The sequence below is a fragment of the Panthera uncia genome (genome assembly GCF_023721935.1).
Source record: "Panthera uncia isolate 11264 chromosome C1 unlocalized genomic scaffold, Puncia_PCG_1.0 HiC_scaffold_3, whole genome shotgun sequence".
Classification (NCBI taxonomy): Eukaryota; Metazoa; Chordata; class Mammalia; order Carnivora; family Felidae; genus Panthera; species Panthera uncia.
In genome coordinates, this window is record NW_026057584.1 from 19,351,164 (window position 1) to 19,370,112 (window position 18,949).

The window sequence follows — 18,949 nt, forward strand, 5'->3', positions numbered from 1 at the left end:
CACAGAGCCAGCTTCGATAGGAAGCTGACCTTGCCATTTATGGCCGGGGGAACATGTCTGACATCAGACCTTGCAAGGCTCTGTTGAGAAATCAGTTGTGTGTCTGTCTTCTCCGGGAAGGTGACTTCTCCGGGAAGAATGTCTCTGAAGGGCTGGGGGAGGGGCCTTGAGTTGGGGATGTGATCTCTGTTTTCCCCGGTCTCCCTCCCCATCCCCACATCTGTTCTATTTTGAGCGGATGGAATGGTCAGGAGGAGGCTGAAATGCAAGGCCACCTTACTTTGGGCTAGGGGTCAGCAGGAGTTGGAGGGTCTTAGAAACTGGAAGCATACACGGAGAGAGAGAGAGAGAGAGAGAGAGAAAGTAGAATACATACCTTGTGCAAGGGAAAGCCTCACCTTCACACACAATTCTAATTGCAACGGGGCATTTCTCATCTCTGGTTTGGGCAGCTCGGCCATCACTGCTTCTGGGTCAGTGGGCTTTACGCTTGAGTCTTGATGATACTCCTCTGGGACTCCAGATTTCCAGGACCCCACCCTCAGCTATTCAGATTCGGTAGGACTGGGACCCTCCCCTTACATCAACCTCGGGTTGGAGCGGTGAGTTGGATGCCTTCCATGCATCCACTCTCTGCTTTTCTTACCCTGCTCTATGCCGTGGGATGCTGACCGATAGGGACTACCTAAATGGATTCCCCTGTCCTCTGGATTCTGAGCTCAGCCAGCGGGAACCCTAGTAGGAGATGGGTGGGCTGAAACTTCAAGTCAGGGCATTTATTCCCCCCCCCCCCCCCCCCCCCCAGCTCTGTCCCTGCTAGTTGCTGGGATTGGCTCCTGCTGGGCGGCCATCATCATACAGCTTCCTCCCTGGGCTCCCGTAATGTCTCCCTTGCTTCACTCCTCAGACCTAGGGGCAGTGACAGCTCCCAACTGTTACTGGCCTTGGGGTGCTGCACCATCACTCATTTTCTTTTCCCCGAGCCATTTCCACATGTTATTACACTCTCACCGGTCTGATAAAACTCTCTCTCCTTGCCCAGCTTCAGTACGCCACCTGGTCCTGCCAGGGCTCTGATCCATTCAGGGATTGTCCATAAAGCTGCCTTTTAAGCAAGGGGTCCATCTTAAACATGGAGAACTTTTAGAAATACTGCTTTATGGCCTTTTATGCTCTCTAGTTCTTTTTCAGTCCCTTGGTGCTTAACTCATTTGAGACTAAGGTGATGTTTTGCAAAGGCAACTTTACCAGAAAATGAAGTTAAAAAAAAAAAAAGACTGTTCAATGGGAAAATATAAAAGCATAGGAACATATCCATAAAGCCTAGCCTCCTTGTCTGTAAGGAGACCGATATGCGTGCAGCCTGGCATGCCCCCTCCCCAGACAATAGGCCTCCATTCCCCCCCATTTTTGAGAAAATCCCACCCCAATCAAATACGTGAAACAATGCAAAACTGTATGAATTAATCCTAAATATTATTCCGCTGTCCAATTCTCTTTAACTCTAACGCCTTTCGATAACTGTGTATATCCTCCCAGATATTTTTCTGAACATTTATAAACCCATATATATTATGGTTTTTTTTTTTTTTACAAAAATAAGCCATTTACTGTTTTACTTTCCTTTTTCATTCAGTATGCTTTCTTAAAGATCTTTCTGTGTCCATGCATATAACCACCTCATTATTCTTTAAGGATTTTTAAAACAGCTTTATTGACTATAATTTACTTACAATAAAATTCACCTGCTTTAAGTATATACCATCCAATGACTTTTGGCAATTTTCCAGAGTCGTATGACTATTACCACAATCCAGATGTAGAATATTTCCATTGCCCCTAAAAGTAGTCTTGTGCCTGTCTTCAATCATTCCCTGCTCCCATCCCGAGCCCTATGGCTCACCTGATCTCTGTCTCTGTAGATACGCCTTTTTCAGACATTTTATGTAGATGGAATCATACAATGTGTGATTTTCTGTTCTGACTTTTTCCATTGAACACCATGTTTTTACCTTGTGTTTAAACCACTGCATTCAATGCATTCCATGGTGTGGATGTTCCTTCGAACCTTATTGCATCTTTCCCTCCTGTTGAACATTTAGGTTGTCTCGAAGCTTTGAGTTTTAACAGCAACGCAGTGACAAATATCCTTTGTCTACCTACGTGGGTATTTGTATAGGGTAGATTTCTAGAAGAGTAATTCCCGAGTCAGAAGGTATATACACTAAAATAATACGATCAAATTACCTTCTCTAAAGGGTGTCCCTATTTACCCTGCTACCAAGTATGGGTGATGATATTGTCTTCTAATCTGGTGGCTTCTGACCCCCAAAACTATAGGATGTGGCAGCCTCCCCTTGACTCCCTGCAGTGGCTGCTCCAAATGACCAGAGTTGTCCTTTGTTCTTCTGGTAACTTCCTTCATATTCTTTCCCTTAATTTTAGTGATTAAAAGCACTTTTGTGGTGAGTAGAACACATACTACAGGTTGTAGAAAACTAATGTTTTTAGCTTTAAGAATAATGATACATCAGGGGCGCCTGGGTGGCTCAGTTAGTTAAGCGTCCGACTTCGGCTCAGGTTATGCTCTCAGTTTGTGAGTTCGAGCCCCCGGTGGAACTCAGCACAGAGCTGGCTTGGGATCCTCGGTCTCCCTGGCTTTATGTGCCCCTCCCCCACTCGCACGCATGCTCGTTCTCTCAAATATAAATAAACGTTTTAAAAAAAGTATAGTGACGCAACAAATCCCAGGTATCCATATCCTAGGTAAAGAAAGGGAATATTACCAGGAAGCCCCTGAGTAAACATTATCCAGATTTCGGTGGTAACCATTTTTCTTCTTTCGAGTCTGCACCTATGTTTGTGTGGAAGATTCGTAATGAGTTGATGTAGTTAAACTGGAATCACGTTTCCTCAAGCTCCCTTTCTTGCCTAGTTCCGCCTTAGCCGTCGGCCAGGAGAGACTTCTGTGTGAGCTTTACCAGCAGAAGCTGCATTCTTTTTATGCTCTGGAAGGTCAGCGCGAGGCAGCAGATGCTGATCTATGTTGTGCCTCATTTGCTGGCTCCTCTTGTCAGTGTGGGGCGGCTGCTGAATCTGCAGCACTTCCTGCTCCAGAGCCAGGTGTGCTCTGACCTTCATGACGCAGGCATTGGCGTGTCCCGCAGGCCATCACACATTGAACTTGAAGGCCATGAGAGGCCAGTGCAGGTCTCAGTCTGTCGTTGCACGGTCCAGCTTGTCCTATTCTCTGCCTCACGTGATCTCTCCTCCTCAGCCACCTGTCCTGCCACTTCCGGGTCCCAGCACCAGAAGCAAAGACCGCAGCCTGACCTAGACTGTCTAGCCAGCTCCCACAACTGCATACAGTCAGATCCCTATAACCCATCTCTCCTCCAAGGGGTCCCGCTTTCCTAATTGAACCCTGCGTGACAGCGCGTGTGTCCTCGATAGAGGGTTTAGGGCTGCCTGTCTTTGCACTTTGTGCTGGGTTCCAATTGTCTCTTTAACTGGCTTGCGTACCAGCTCAGAATACGGTAACCCTGTTCTGAGCCTGCTCCCAACCCTGGGCCCCAAGCCTCAGTTGGCCCTTACCTCTATCATATGAGTGTAGGCAGTGAAGTAGAGACTGGCCCTACCTGTATGAGCAGAATGCTCTGAGACGTCCATGTATATATTTCCCCCATCTGTTTGTAAGGGGCCTGAAGTCTCACCACTAGAAAAGCAAAATATCTGGGGCGCCTGGGTGGCTCAGTCGGTTGAGCGCCGACTTCGGCTCGGGTCACGATCTCGCGGTCCGTGAGTTCGAGCCCCGCGTCGGGCCCCTGTGCTGACGGCTCAGAGCCCGGAGCCTGTTTCAGATTCTGTGTCTCCCTCTCTCTGACCCTCCCCCATTCATGCTCTGTCTCCCTCTGTCTCAAAAATAAATAAACGTTAAAAAAAAAAAAAAAGAAAAGCAAAATATCTGAAAAAACGAACCACACTAGGAATTTTTATTGCAGCTCTACTCTGACCCAGCCATGAGATTTTGATGAAGTTGCTTTGTTCGGGCCTCAGTTTCCTCATTTATGTACTACAAGGGTTGGCGGGGAGGGAGGCGGGCTCCAGGTTGCCTCCAGCTCCACTATGGCAGTGGTGGCATGGTTTTCCACGTGGGTCTGCATGCGATGAATTTCAATGTGATATGCAAACTGGAGGTACTTCTTTATGTCACCCAAGAGAGACTGGAGGCTGTCCTGATCTCATGAACAGAGGGAGCCCATCCCGCAGAGAATGGGGAGGGGTTGCTGTGGAGGAAGGCGGTATAAACTTGGGCCACAGAGAAAAAAGGGTGTTTGTGCAAGTAGGGGAATATATCTCCAGAAGCAAGAGCCCCCCTCTCCCCCCTCACCCCCCTGCTTAGATGGAGCAGGCAGATCTAGACAGAAAGGAGCTGGGCCCTAGGGACGCCTGGGTGGCTCAGTCAGTTAAGCGTCTGACTTCGGCTCAGGTCATGAGCTCACGGTTCTGTTTGTTCCGTTTGTGAGTTTGAGCCCCGCGTCGGGCTCTGTGCTGACAGCTCCGAGCCTGGAGCCTGCTTCGGATTCTGTGTCTCCCTCTCTCTCTGTGCCCCGCCCCGCCCCCCCTGCTCGCGCCCTGTCTCTCTCTCTCTCTCTCTCAAAAAAAAAAAAACCTTAAAAAAAAAAAAAAAAAAAAAAAAAAGGAGCTGGGCCCTGCCAGTGGGACTCGGGCCTGGAAACTTGGGAGGGAAGGAAGAAATCAACAACTCAAAGGCAGGCCCGGGATTTGTCTCCTCCTAGTGATGGCTTGGTCGGTCAGTCCCTTGTGCCAAGGGAGGAGGGAGGGAGAGAGTGAGAAAGAGAAACATTAACAGACACCTAATTGCAACTGAGTCTCTGCCTGATTGCTTCTGGGCTTGTTTAATCCTCTTATTTTCCTTGGAGAAACATGCTTCCTCGAGCCCTTGTTATAGGAGGAAAGAGCAGAGCCCCGGAACCAGAGTGAAACTTCCCACTGACAATGATCTCAGGGAGCCATCTGGCCCATCCACTGTGCCAGGTCAGAACACCACCGGCCCCTCTGGCAACTCGGGTGTTCCCTCTAGTAAATACATGCTCACCTGCCTTTCCCACCTGCTGAATCAGAAGCTGCTCTGGAGGCTTGGCCAGAGCGGTGGGTCATGCCTGAACCTGAGCTTAGCACAGTGCCTGGCACAGAATGAGCTCAGAACAAGGGATAAATCGTTGCCTGGATTAATCCTGTTTGCACTTTCCTGAGTTGGGAGTGCTAGTTACGTGCCCTTCGAACACTCCAGCTCAAGAGATTTGCTCCTGCCTCCCTGGTGAGGCCTGTTTTCAGGCCTCCGATTTAGTGGTCAGAGAGCTGGTAACAGGAAGGGGATCAGAACCTGGTAAAGTTTGGGGACTGCGCACTTCAACTCCCCTTGACGTCTTATTTCCTTAGCAGGCTGCTCAGAGCTCTCTTGTCCCCTGCAAAGACAAGGCATGTGAACAGGAGGGCTGCCGGGGAAGGCTCTGCCATATTCCAGAGCCCTGGGCTGGCAGGCCCTTAATAAATACTGCTAAAGCAGTGAGTTGAAGCCTTTGTTTTGTGCGGAAATCAGTTCCCCATGCTGCAAGAGTGTGCTTTTGCCAGTCTGGACGATGGGCATATGTGTGCACGTGTGTGTGTGAGTGTACGTTTTGTGTGAGACTCGAAGTAGGGGTTGCTGACTGGGCTCAGGAGAGCTCTCTGACTTCCTGCTCCCCCGTCTAGCTGATCTGGTCAACACACTTGGCTTTTCTAATCCGGATCATCCTTGACACTCTTGACTATGGTTTCACCCAAAGTCATGAGAAGCACTAGATGACCCCGGGACACATTTCCTTCCATAACACATGACCAGCAACAACAGGCTTGGGCTCAGGATGAAGGAGATAGAAAGGCTGGCCTCGATCTCTATTTCAATCCTTCTCTCTGTGTGTCCAATAAACAGCAAAGGGGTTTATTTATTGTAAATAAATTTACACTCGGGACCTCTGCTCACCCTTATCTGACTTTCCAGTTTGGATGCTTTTTGTTGCAAGTCATTAAATACTCGACTAAAAGTGGTTTATATATAAAAAAAGACATTTAATTATCTCCCTTAACAAGAAATTATTGGTAGATGGTTCCATGGCTGGTTCAGTGGCTACAATTTGTCTTTTGGGAACTAGTTTTTTTTTTTTTCATTGTAGTAAAATACACATAACATAGAATTTACCATTTTTACCATTTTTAAGCGTACAGTTTAGGGGCATTAAGCACATCCACACCTTTGTACAACTATCACCACAAGCCATCTTCAGAACCTTTCATCTTCCTCGAATGAATTCTGTACTCATTAAACAATAACTTCCCATTTTCTCCTCTCCCCATTTCCTGGTAACTGTTATTTTACTTTTTGTCTATGAACTTGACTCTTCTCGGTACTTCCAATAAGTAGAATCATACGCTATTTCTGTCTGGCTTATTTCGCTTAGTGTAATGTTTTCAAGGTTCATCCATGTTGTAGCCTGTATCAGAACTTCATTCATTTTTAAGACTGAAGACAAAATTCCATTGTACGTATATCCAACATTTTGTTTGTCCATCATCCACTGAAGGACATTTGGGTTGTTTTCCCCTCTTGGCTATCGTGAATAATGCTGCTATGAACACTGGTGTACCAATATCGGAGTCTCTGCTTTCAGTTCTTTTGGGTATACACTTAGACATGGAATTGCCAGATCGTGTAGTAATTCTAGGTGTCATTTTTTGAGGCACTGTTTCTCATGGCAACTGCACCATTTCACATTCCCACCAACAGTGCACGAGGGTTCCACCAGTTTTTCCATACCCTTGCCAACACTTGTTGTTGTCTGTTGTTGTTGAATTGTAGGAATTCTTTATATATCGTGGAAAGTAACCTGTATAAGATATACGATTTGCAAATATTTTCTTCCATTCCGTGGTTTCCCTTTCCACTCTGTTGATGGTACCCTTTGACGTACATAAGGTTTTATTTACCTTTGATGAAATCTAATTTATCTATTTATTCTTTTGTTGCCTGTGCTTTTGGTGTCATATCCAAGGAATCATTGTCGAATCCAATGTTATAAAATTTTTCCTCTATGTTTCTACTAAGAGTTTTATCATTGAAACTCTCATGTTGAGGTCTTTGATCCATTTTCAGTTAACTTTTGTGTATAGTGTAAGAGAAGAGACCAAGTTCATTCTTGTGCACGTGAATAGTTTTCCCAGCACCATTTGTTGAAAGACTATCCTTTCCCCACTGAAGAGTCTTGACGCCCTTGTTGAAAACAATTTGACCATTTATGCTTAGGTTTCTTTCTGGGCTCTTCATTCTCGGGTCCTTTTTATACTTTGACTCCATCTGCCTAAGTATGTTGGGCATACTTAGTTTTTGCCACTTTGTCACATTATATCCTACAACCATATTTAAAGGCAAGAACCAAGGGTGTGTGTGTGTGTGTGTGTGTGTGTGTGTGTTTAATCAGGAGTACTTCCCAGGAGTCCTCCAGTCCCAGCAGACTTCCTCTTAAGCAATGGTGCACTGAAGCCAGTTTGTACCTGCTTGTGAAAGCAGATCATTACATTTCCTAGATTTTTGTGAGCGGGTTACTAAACACCACCACCCGTGACATCGCCACGGTGGGAGCATTTACACCAGGCAACTTGGCAAATGCTACAAATCAGGACTTTTTTTTCCCCCAGGACAGTGGTTGACCAGCACACTATTGCCCTTAAATCTTATTAGTCAGAAGTGAATGATAAGGCCACTCCTAGCAAAAAGGAGTCTTAGAAAGGAGTACCTGTCCTTTTTGGCCTCTCTCAAGGGAAGTGGACTTTGCTGACAGGCAAGAAAGAGAGAGTTGGGGCAGCAACCAATGCTGTTTGCCACTAATGGCTCCCAAAGGTGGGAACTTTCTGTAGTCACTTAAAAGAATGTCTGTTAAATGTCTTTAAGTGTCTCAGGGGACAGGGTGCTATGGGCTCAGTGGTAGGATAGACTGAGCTCTAGCAGCTGACATAGCAACTACAGTAAGGGGAGGGGCAGCAGGGCAGGCTTTCTCAACCATACAAGGAGGGCCTGATAAGGACGTGACCCCAGTAACTTCCTGTAACCACAACGGGGGCTGCCTTGACATAGAGACTGTGGACAGCCAGTGGGCGTGAGGCTTAGAATGGGGTGTTGATGGCAAGAGAGGAGCCCCGAGGGGCTGCAACAGGGGCAGGGGCCTAGAAGGTAGTAGAAGTGTTCCCTGAAGAAGAGCCAACAAAGGAAGGCCTGCTGTCCTTGGACAAGTGCTCCTTGCTGATGAGGCCATGGATGGCCATGATCTTGATGAGTCCATGGCGAAACTTCTGGCCAATGAAGGCGTAGATGATGGGATTGAGGCAGCTGTGGAAGAAGCCCAGAATCTCGGTGGCATCCAGGGCCCGGCCAATGTCATTGCGGCGCTCACAGGTCTCTTTGATCGCCCGGAGCCTCATGAGGGTGTCTGCGACCAGGACCAGGTTGTAGGGCAGCCAGCAGAGCAGGAAGATGAGCACGACAGCAAAGATGACCCTCATGGCCCGGTGTTTCTGCCCCATGTGGGCCTCAAACAGCGTGCGCAGGGTGAGTCCATAGCAAAATAGCATGACCATCAAGGGCAGGAGGAAGCCAAAGGTCTGGGGCAGGACCCGCATCACTATCCGCCATTTTGTAGTATTGGCACCCATGTCCTCATAGCAGACTGGGCTGGAATAGGGGGGATAGATGGCCCTGCGGAAGACGAAGATGGGCAGGGACAGGATCAGGGACAGGGCCCAGATGCCTAAGCATATGAACTTGACCCAGTGCCGCTTCTGAGTCAGCGTGCGTGTGGCATGGACAATGGCCAGGTAGCGGTCCACGCTGATGCAGGCCAGCAGCAGGATGCTGCTGTAGAAGTTGATTTCTTTCAGGAGCGAGACCACCTTGCACAGGGCTGTGCCAAAGATCCAGCCCTTTGCCTTGGAGGCAGCCCACATAGGCAAGGTCAGGGCAAAGAGCAAGTCGGCTATGGCCAGATTCAGCAGGTAGACGTCAGTGACAGAACGACTCACCCGACTATATAAGACAACCAGTATCACCAGGGAGTTTCCCAGCAGGCTGAGCACGAAGACCAGGGCATAGATGACCACCATGGCATACTGATTGATTTCCAGAGATTCTGGCCTGCATGGGGCAGAGTCTGACAGAATAGTGGGCAGGTCAGTGTTGTAACTATAATTTTCCATGTCGAAGAGATCTTCCAAGCTGTAATTATCCCAGTCTACTTCCATATTTGAGGCAAACTTAAATCCTGGCCTAGAGAAGAGAGGTGAGAGTTACTGCACAGGAACATCTCCCCAGACTCTAGCCTGTTTGCCCATAAACCTCCGACAGGACTCTTCGCTTTGGCTTGTATATTACATGCAAGCAAGTTTCACGTTAGGAAATAGTGGCTCTAGGGTTTTGAGACTCATTTACTTAGTGATAAGTGGTACATTGCATGAAGAGTGTAGTTCCCTTCAAAGCCAGAGAGGTTCTGAGCACTTTCCACGACACCACCATCACCCAAAACATTGTTGAAACTTCCCTTCAAATAATCCCTATAGAGCATGTCTTGGATTCTTCAGTGGTGAGCATGTCTGGCTGTTGAGGCTGAATTTAATGTCAGAAACATGAGGTACCATTTAGTTCTTGATCTGGGGGATGAAGCAGGCAATCCAGTTGGGTTTGACCACTAGAAAAAGATCAAGGTTTGACTATAAAGGTGAGGGAGGAAGCCCTTTGTCCAACTTTTTGAAAGTTATTTAAAAGAAGTGTGCGGGGAAACAGATTTAGTGGTAACAGCATACAGTTGCAAGATGCTTGAGCTAGAAGAAGGAGAGTTTACTCAGTACAGCCCAGTATTTTCCTTTCAGGATGCAGGAGACCTGCAGTGGGAGTATTTGTGTAGTTTGGAAAAAAATATATTAAAAATCCTAAGCAGGTGGCTGATTGATTCTCCAAGTGGGTGGCAATGAAACAGGGTGTCTTGGGAGCTCTGAGGAGCCATATTCTGTCATGCAGAGGTGAGCAGAGAAAGCCAGCGTGCTCCCAGCATGAGGAGCAGAGGCAGCAAGAAGCAGAGAAGACAGGTGGAGACACACTATCCTTGTTTTGGTGGCTTTCCAGTTCTGGTGGGGATACTCTCTGTCCTGCTAGGGAGTGCCTTCATCCGTCATTGACTCCCCAGCACCCCCAGACTCTCCCCAGGTAAACCTACTTCTGTTGGCTCTGCCCTTGTTACGGGGATAGCCCAAAGCCTGCCTCTGGAGGAAGCTGCAGTCACTCTGAAATATGAACCCAGTTTTCAAACAGGAAGTAAATTAAAATAGACTAGCTACCAAATTAGTTCCTTTTGAACCACAAAATATGTCACCATTGTGCCATTTCTTTATACCGAGGTATGACCATCCTGTGACCACATGCAAGTCTGTGACCCACCTCAAAATGGAACCGGTGTCAAAGAGAAAAAACATAAAGTAAATGGTTCTGGGATTACTTCAATACTAACTAGGATCACCATAATAGAACAAGATGGACAGCAACGATGTTGACCAGGATGTGGAGAAATTGGACCCCACATACATTGTAAGTGGGAATGTAACATGGTGTAGCTACCTTGGAAAACAGTCTGGCAGTTGTTCAAAAAGTTAAACACAGTTACCAATGGCCCAGCAATTTTACTTCTAGATGTGTACGCAAGGGAATTGAAAACGTATGTCCACACAAAAACTTGTACCCAGATGTTCATAGCAGCATAATAGCCAAAAAGTGGAAACAATCCAAATGTCCATCATCCAATTAAAGGATAAACATATTGTGGTCTATACAAACAAGGCAATATTATTCAACCACAAAAAGTACTGATCTATGCTACAACGTGAGTGAATCTTGAAAACATTATTCCAAGTGAAAAAAGCCAGACATAAAAGGCTTCATACTGGATGAGTCCATGTATGAAGGAATAGGCAAATCAGTAAAGACAGAAAGCAGATCTGGGGTTGCCAGGGGCTGGAGGGAGGGGAATATTAATGAGTACGGGCTCTCTTTTCAAGGTGATGAAAGTGTTCAGGAATCAGACAGTGGTGATGATTGTATAACTTTGTGCGTATATTAAGAACCACTGGTTGTACTTTGGAAGTGGGTGACTTTGACAGTGTGTGAATTACATCTCAACCAGAAAAAAAATAACCAAAGGGCAAATACATTGAAAAGCAAATACAAATAGTAAAACAATAGCATCAACAACGAAACTCCCAGGGAGCTTTTCTCTTTAACGGAAGAAAGTCTGTTATTGTCAATCACACATAGCAAAGAAGAAAGCTGGGTAGGGATAAGAGACACCAGAAAGGTAATGCCCTTTCCCCTAGAGTGACAGAATTCTTAGCCTTCACTTTCCTGAGAGGTTATTGCTTTTTTGCCTAGATGATGGAGGTCAGTTAAGTTAGCCTCTTAGCCCATGGAGACCACGCACAGAGCAGATTCGATCAGTCTGTGCTGGTGGTGGTGCCCTGTTTGGCCAGAAGGATAAGGTGGTTGTGGGATAGGCAGATGGTACAGCTGGCTCAGCCATGGTTGTTGGCAAGACCTGCAAGTCATTGGCTCCACAGTCCCACAGTCAAGAGCATGTTTATCCCAGGGTCACATCCAAGGAAGTCACAAGGTCAAGGGTAGGTCGCCTCTGGGAACTGATGATCAAAGGTGCTCTCAAGGGAAACAAGTGACCTAAGAGAAGGCCCACTTTTGAAAGTGGATGCAGAACTTGTGCCCACAGAGGAGACCCCTTCCTCCCCCCAGTTATGAGCATTGGCTGTGAGAAGACAGGGCTAAGGCGGCCACAGAAACTTCCCCATCAGGACAGGACGGGCAGCAGTCAAGTATATTTCACAGGTATGCCCTCATTCTGGATAATCCAGTGCTCAGCTGTACTTCCACAAAGTGTCAGTTGCAGGGTCCAGAGGGAGGCCCCGCAAATCAGGATAGAAGGTAGAGAACTCGGGAAAGAGAACCAGGCCAGGGCAATGACCCCCAGCCACGGGGGGATGGGGGGGGACGAGGTTTGTTGTTGCTTGTTGGGTTTTCGATTTACCAATCTCTAGGGAGGATGTTTTGACAGTTAAAGGGGGAAACTAAGGGAAGGGAGTTAACATATCTGAGATCTGCTTTGTGCCTCATAGGTACGTGATCTCCCTTGATGGTTACAAATAGATATGATTAGCCCCTGTTTACAGATGAGAAGAGAGGCCCAGAGAGGCACAAAAACCAGCCCAGGGTCACAGAGCCTACAAGTGCTGCAGCCAGGATTCCAAGTAGGTGTGGACATCTCCACATGCTACTTACAGTCTATAGACCTGCTTCATGAAAAAAAAAAAAAAACATACCTCATATATTAAATATACTTCTAAGCTAAGTTCTCAAGATCTCATGAAGTCAGACTGTATACGGTGGACTCCCATCATTTGCTGTTTTGTGCAGTGCTTTCTTAGCTATTCTGTAGACCCAGAATGAAATCTACAGCCCTTGCAGGAATGATAAACCAAACGCCTTTGAACTGGCTAGCTGCTACTGACCACCCAGTCCTGTTCTCGGTGAACGAGCAGGAGACTCCCTCATTGAGTGAGATGGCCATACCCTTGATGACTCATGGCCGTTCAGAAACTCCACAGATGGGATGAGTCCAATTTATTTTATGAAAATGCTATAAAACGGAGACATTTATAAGATCCCAAACATTGAAGGCAATCTTTTCAACAGCAATGGAAAATTCAATCATCTCAATACAATTTTAGCATTCTTTCTCTCTATAAATATAATCCACACATATTTGCATTTAATATAGTGGACGGGGTGGCGGAGGGGGGGGAACTCAGCAATGTCTGTCCCTTCCTCAGACCCAATCCTAGCCAAAGCAGGAGAGCTCACTGAGTTAGGAAGGGAAGGGGGTGTGAAGAGAGTTGCCCTAAGTGGTTGTTGGAGAGAGGTGTAGGGATGAAGGGCAGAAGCTCTCCCTTTGGGGGCAGGGAGGCCTAAAAATGGATAAAGCCCACCCAGGGTGGGGAGAGGTGTCTGGGATAAACAGAGGCTGGGTGTTAAGAAGAATAGAGAACAGAAACATTCTGGAAGGTGAGAGGGTAGGTGTTCCAAGACTTACCAGGAGTCTGGGACTTTCACCTGTACAATGCGATGCGTCCAGGAGGGCAGATGTGCCTGACTGACAGGGCGGCTGTGGTGAGAACACAGTGGAGGAAGTGAGCAGAGGATTTAGATTGCTCAATTCTAGGGTGGAGTCCTCAGGGTGCTGGATGCTTTTGATAACTTGAATAATTAATTCCCAGGTCAGCTCTTGGATCACAAGTAATTTTCTGGACCGGTAGAGTTCCATACTGGTAAGGGACATATGGTGTTTTCTAGACAATCTTTTCCATTTCACAGATGAGGCAATTGAGGCCCACACAAAGGCAGCGGTTTGCCCAGGACAGCATGGGTTTATCTCACCTTTGCCCTGGTCTCAGCAGCCCCTGGTTCTTTCAGCTGCCTTGTCTGACTCTCTCCACACTGCAGCTGCCTCGGGCAGCTCCCGGCTCATAAACCTCTTTCACATCTCAAAGGAGAGTGACTCATGAAGACGACGACAGAGATCGTTTCCTCCCGCCTCCTGTCCCATCCCATTCACCCCAGGAACCCTTAAAGCCTCACAGATTCCTTTTCCATGTCACATCCCTGTGAGAACTCCCACCCCCAAATGGGGGCCCCACTCTCTTGTCTTCCACCTCCCTGCCCAACCATCTGCCCTGACCAGGGGCTCCTCTAAGGGCATTGCGATTCTTTCTCGGCTTGTACACTTGGGATTGGCTCTGCTGTAGCTACCGTCTTTGGAGCCAAGACCATCGGATTTGGAAAGAAAGCCTTTCGGGAAAAATTAACAACGTATCCAAGTCCAAACAGTTTTGAAAGCAGTGTTGGGTGGCACTAGGAATGGATTTTGTCACATTGGCTATCGATTACAATGGGAAGGCAGAGCAGTGAACACGAATTCACGGCTCCCTCCCAAGCCCCCACCCCAGCAAACGATACCTCCATCCCCTCCACTACGCCTTACCCTAGCCTGTCAGTCCGTGTGTCCCTGCAGAATATTCTCAAAGCCTGCAGCAGACTCACCCAGGCTGCCTGCCCCTACAAAAGAACCTCTGAGTCCAACTGTTTAGCACCCATTCTTCGTCACCCTTCTCTTTCCCATGCCGGAGAAGAACGCAGTGACTCCTGACCGGGTGATGCCAAAACCGGACAGAAGCTCGTTATACACGGAGAGAGGAACATGAAAGCAGGATAAGGATTCTGCTAGCCGAGCAGCTCTAGGCAAGTGACTTTTCCTTTCCAAGTCTCAGTTTACTCATCTGTCAGATGAGACCAATGATAGCATCTAACTCGTCAGGTTGTCCTGAGGATTGACTGAAGAATTACCCGTAAAATTCTTAAGACACACAGAAAGCGTGATGTTAGCCTTTGTCCTCGTGATCTTTAAAAAAATTTTTTTTTCATGTTTATTTATTTTTGAGAGAGAGAGAGACAGAGCGTGAGCAAGGGAGGGGCAGAGAGAGAGGGAGACACAGAATCCGAAGCAGGCTCCAAGCTCTGAGCTGTCAGCACAGAGCACAAAGCGGGGCTCGAACTCACAGACTGTGAGATCATGACCTGAGCCGAAGTCGGACGCTTAACCGAGTGAGCCACCCAGGCGCCCCTATCATTGTGATCTTTATTACTGAAATAGTGTATCAACTATACGATGACGTCTCTCCACTATACCCCCAAGCAAGGAAAAGCAGTGGGTATGCTTTCCAGGCTGACTCTGATGTACATCTTCACTTTCTCTGACCTGGATAACAATAGTCACATTAGCTATAATGTTGAGTGCCTGCCAGGGTCCAGCTCCTGGGAAAAGTGCTTTCCAGAATTTGTATTTTAGGGGCACTTGGCTGGCTCAGACAGTGGAGTAAACAACTCTTGATCTCAGGGTCGTGAGTTTGAACCCCATATTGGGTGTGAAGAGTACTTAAACATAAAATCTTAAAAAAAAAAAAAAAAGAATCTGTACATTTAATCCTCTCAACAAACCCATGAAGTACACATTTGGTGAATGAGGAAACTGGACTCTGGGAGTTAAGCAACTTCGTCAGAGTGACGCAGGGAACTGGGTTTTAAACAATTTTTTAAAAAAAATGTATTTATTTTTGGGAGAGTGCAAGTGGGGAAGGACAGAGAGAGGGGGACAGAGGATCTGAAGTGGGCTCTGTGCCGACAGGCTGACAGCAGTGAGCCCGATGTGGGGCTTGGACTCACGAACTGCGAGATCATGACCTGAGCTGAAGTTGGACGCTCATCTGACTGAGCCACCCAGGTGACCCTTAAACAATTTTTAAGCAATGTTTTTTACCGGACCTTAAATCCTGTATTCTTTCCACTGTTAACAAGGGGCCGGATCCTAGCCTCAGGTTTCTGAGCTCTGTTAGGTACCTCTCTGTCCCAGACAACTAAATGAAAAGGTGTCGAAAGGGGAGCCCAGATTTTTTAAAAATTTTTTTTTAATGTTTATTTATTTTTGAGACAGAGAGAGACAAAGCATGAACGGGGGAGGGTCAGAGAGAAAGGGAGACACAGAATCTGAAACAGGCTCCAGGCTCTGAGCTGGCAGCACAGAGCCCAATGCGGGGCTCAAACTCACGGACCGTGACATCATGACCTGAGCTGAAGTCGGACGCTTAACCGACTAAGCCACCCAGGCGCCCCGTAGGGGGAGCCCAGATTTGACATTTCCCCACCTGCCAGCTTCTTGACGTCCACCGGGTTGATTTCATTTCCCCTGAACCCACCACCTGCATATGGATGTTGGGGTGAATAAAGAACAGGCTGGTTCTGCTGCTGATGGTCATGAACTAGGACAAGTCAATTCTCTCTGGGCCTTGACGTGGCCCGTTAGAAAATGAGGCGATTGTTCTAGATCTGCATTGTCCAGTACGATAGCCACTAGACACATGGAGCTACTTAACATGAGTTAAAGTGAAACAAAACATTTAGTTCCTCAGTCATAGCAACCATCTTTCAAGGGTTCAAGAGCCACGTGTGGCTATCACGTTGGACGGTGCAGATACAGAGTCTCTCACACTTGCAGTAAGTTCTTTTGTACCATATGCTGTCCGGGTGAAGATTTTGTTAGCTTTAGCTTGAAAACTCATCACCCCGGTTCTCGGGGGCTCAGTGGAAGAGACTGAAGTTTCAAAGTCACGTCCATCAGAAAAATGCCCCCGGCGGCCCTCAGCCCGAACACTCACTTACCTGCTGTCGCCGCTACAGCTGCTGTTGTAATTGGAGTGGTCACTGGTACCTCCTCTGTGACTCAGGGCTGGAAGCAGTCAGGGCTGTCGGACAGGAAAAAGAGTGAAGTGGACTTTATGGGGAAACCTCGAACCTGGAGTTGCCCAGGGTGAATTCCAGGAGGCCCGCCAGGGGGAGAGTTCCCTCGGAGGAATGAGGTCTGTCCAGAGACTCTAACTCCAGGCCCAGGATCCGCCTGGAGATTCTGTGATGAGCGCTGGGGATTTTCATGCCTACCTGAAAGTCTAATGGCTGCTGGAGGAGCCTGCCAGTCTGAAGGTGGAAGTATGCCTAGTCTACCTCTGTCCCCGAGCGTGCGGAAACTGCACCTCCTTCTTTACAAGGAAGATGCGGGCGACCCCGGTCCCCGTGAACAGGCTTGCATGCCCTTGTTGCACACCTTCTTCCTTCCTTGTAGAGTCAGCGTAAGAAGTGTCCCTCCTTCTCTTTCTGGTAAATTCCTGCACTGTCTGTGGAACACACTGCCTCTCACATCCTGGAGGGTCCTGCCTCCCGGCCTCTCTGCCCCATCCCCCATCCCTTTCCCTGAGCTCACCCTCCCTCTGTCGGAGGACCCCTCCAGCTACCACTCCCCTAGTGCCCTCCTCGCAGGCAGACTTCTGGAGAAAGCGGGACTGTCTTCACCTCGCCACCTCTTGTTCACCGCTCAGCCCGCTGTAGCTAGCTCCCTTCCCACCGCTCTGCTGACGCAGCTCTTGCCAACATTACCAATGACCTCAGGCCACGGCCTCCAATAAGCCCTTTTCTGAAATCAAGCCACTTAAATATTGGAAAAACAAAGCAGGACTATGGTAAAGAATAGAGGCACCACAGAAGCATCTGAAGTCAAACAGGAAGGACTCTTTCCATCCTTAGATTCACATATACCTTGTGTCCATCTTTCCAGACTTTTCCCCATGCATATACAAGCGTGTTTTCCTTCCTTCCTTCCCTAAAACAAGTGATAGTTAACTAGATGTACCATCCTGCACCTTAATACGCTGTCGCGGACCTATTAACCCATCAGTGCATGTAGATCCGTCTTTCTCTTTTCAGTGACACATACTGGCCCGTGGTGCGGATGTATCACGATTTATTCGATAATTACCTTATGGACGAATATTTAAATTTTGCTACGAGCATCTTTGGGCGCAGGTCTTTGGGAACTTGTATGATTGTATGTGTGACTTAATTATAATTTTGCTGGGTCATATCTGTGCATGTTTAAATTTTGATAAGGCTATACCAGCTTACAGGGGCTCTACTTACCGTGATGAGCAGGGCGTGATGTGCAGAATTGTCCACACCGCCGTGTTGTACGCCTGAAAGTAATATAACATTATATGTCAACCATACTTCAAGAAAAAGACTGTATCAATTTATTATCCCGTTGTCAGTTTACAAAAGGGCCCCTTACCCCATCTACTCATGTCTGCCAATTATGTTAAAATATTCCCTCCCCCCGCCCCCGTTGCATGCCCTGTAACTGTATTTATAGTGAAATGGTTATTGTTCAAGTGTTATTTAACCTCTGTAGCACTTAATCCCCCTGACCTCATTCTTTTTTTTATTTCTCCTGCACCTCTCTTCATCTCACTTTGGGGCATTATTTCTCAATTCATTCCTCAAATCTGGATGTTCCTCCGGGCTCTGCCTGGGTCCTCCTCTCTCCCTGCCCTCCCCAGGCCAGCCCACCTGCCCCCCGTTGGCTTCAACGGCCACCCAGTAAGGGCCAGGATCTCCCATACCTTTTGCTCCTGACTCGCCTCCTGCACTTCTCGCCTAAGCTCCAACTCCTCACGGGGCCACCTCTTGAAATTTCTGCTGAGGCTCCACAGGTGCTGCAAGCTGAGCAGGTAGAAAACCAGTCTCGTGGAATTCTGACCCCACCCTCCCAGCCGGGCATCTGCCCAACCGGAACGGCCCGCCCCTCGCACACCCCTGTCTCGGAGGCTATCTCTTTAGCATCTCTTGATTATCGCCATCTTCACTGACAGTGTTAGGCAACACCGCAGTCCTCATGCAACAGCTGTGGATTCTGGAGCTGGACTGTAGACCTTGGGGAGGTTATTTAGTCTCACTGGGTCTCAGTCTCATCGTCTGGAAAATGGGGCTGTTGAAAACACCTACTGCATGTTAGAGTGTTGTCATGCAGATTAAATGAGTCTATATTTATAAAGCACTTGGAATGGTGCTTGGCACCATTTGCTACTGCTGTTCCTACTACTACTAATCACCAATACCACTAGATCATCGTCCCCACCACCACGACAGCTACAACTATTCTCCTAAGTGATCTCGGCCTCAAATCTTTCCCCTTTAAACCATCCTCTACTCTGCTCTCAGAACCATCTTCCAAAAGTGTGAATTTGATCGTGTTCTTTTCTTTTTAAAACCCTTGGAGGACCCCCATTGAGCTCAGGTAGAGCCCATCTCCCGATTATGGGCAACTGGTGCCCCTGCATGTGACCTTGTGTACTT

General features: G+C 47.6%; 1 protein-coding gene across 2 annotated transcripts; it reads right to left on the reverse strand.

Moving 5' to 3' along the window:
- Positions 1-2,005: 2,005 nt before the first annotated feature.
- LOC125911202 (C-X-C chemokine receptor type 2) lies at positions 2,006-16,795 on the reverse strand. 2 transcript variants are annotated; one of them, XM_049614922.1, is made up of 4 exons: positions 16,706-16,795; positions 16,430-16,512; positions 13,251-13,322; positions 2,006-9,376 (listed from the first exon to the last, which is right to left on the reverse strand). In XM_049614922.1, exon 4 carries the CDS (start codon positions 9,349-9,351, stop codon positions 8,281-8,283), a length of 1,071 nt encoding a protein of 356 aa, XP_049470879.1. In that variant the 5' UTR covers positions 9,352-9,376; positions 13,251-13,322; positions 16,430-16,512; positions 16,706-16,795; the 3' UTR covers positions 2,006-8,280. The 2 variants fall into 2 exon arrangements, with proteins under 2 accessions (XP_049470879.1, XP_049470880.1); XM_049614923.1 differs by lacking the exon at positions 13,251-13,322.
- Between the last annotated feature and the right edge of the window lie 2,154 nt (positions 16,796-18,949).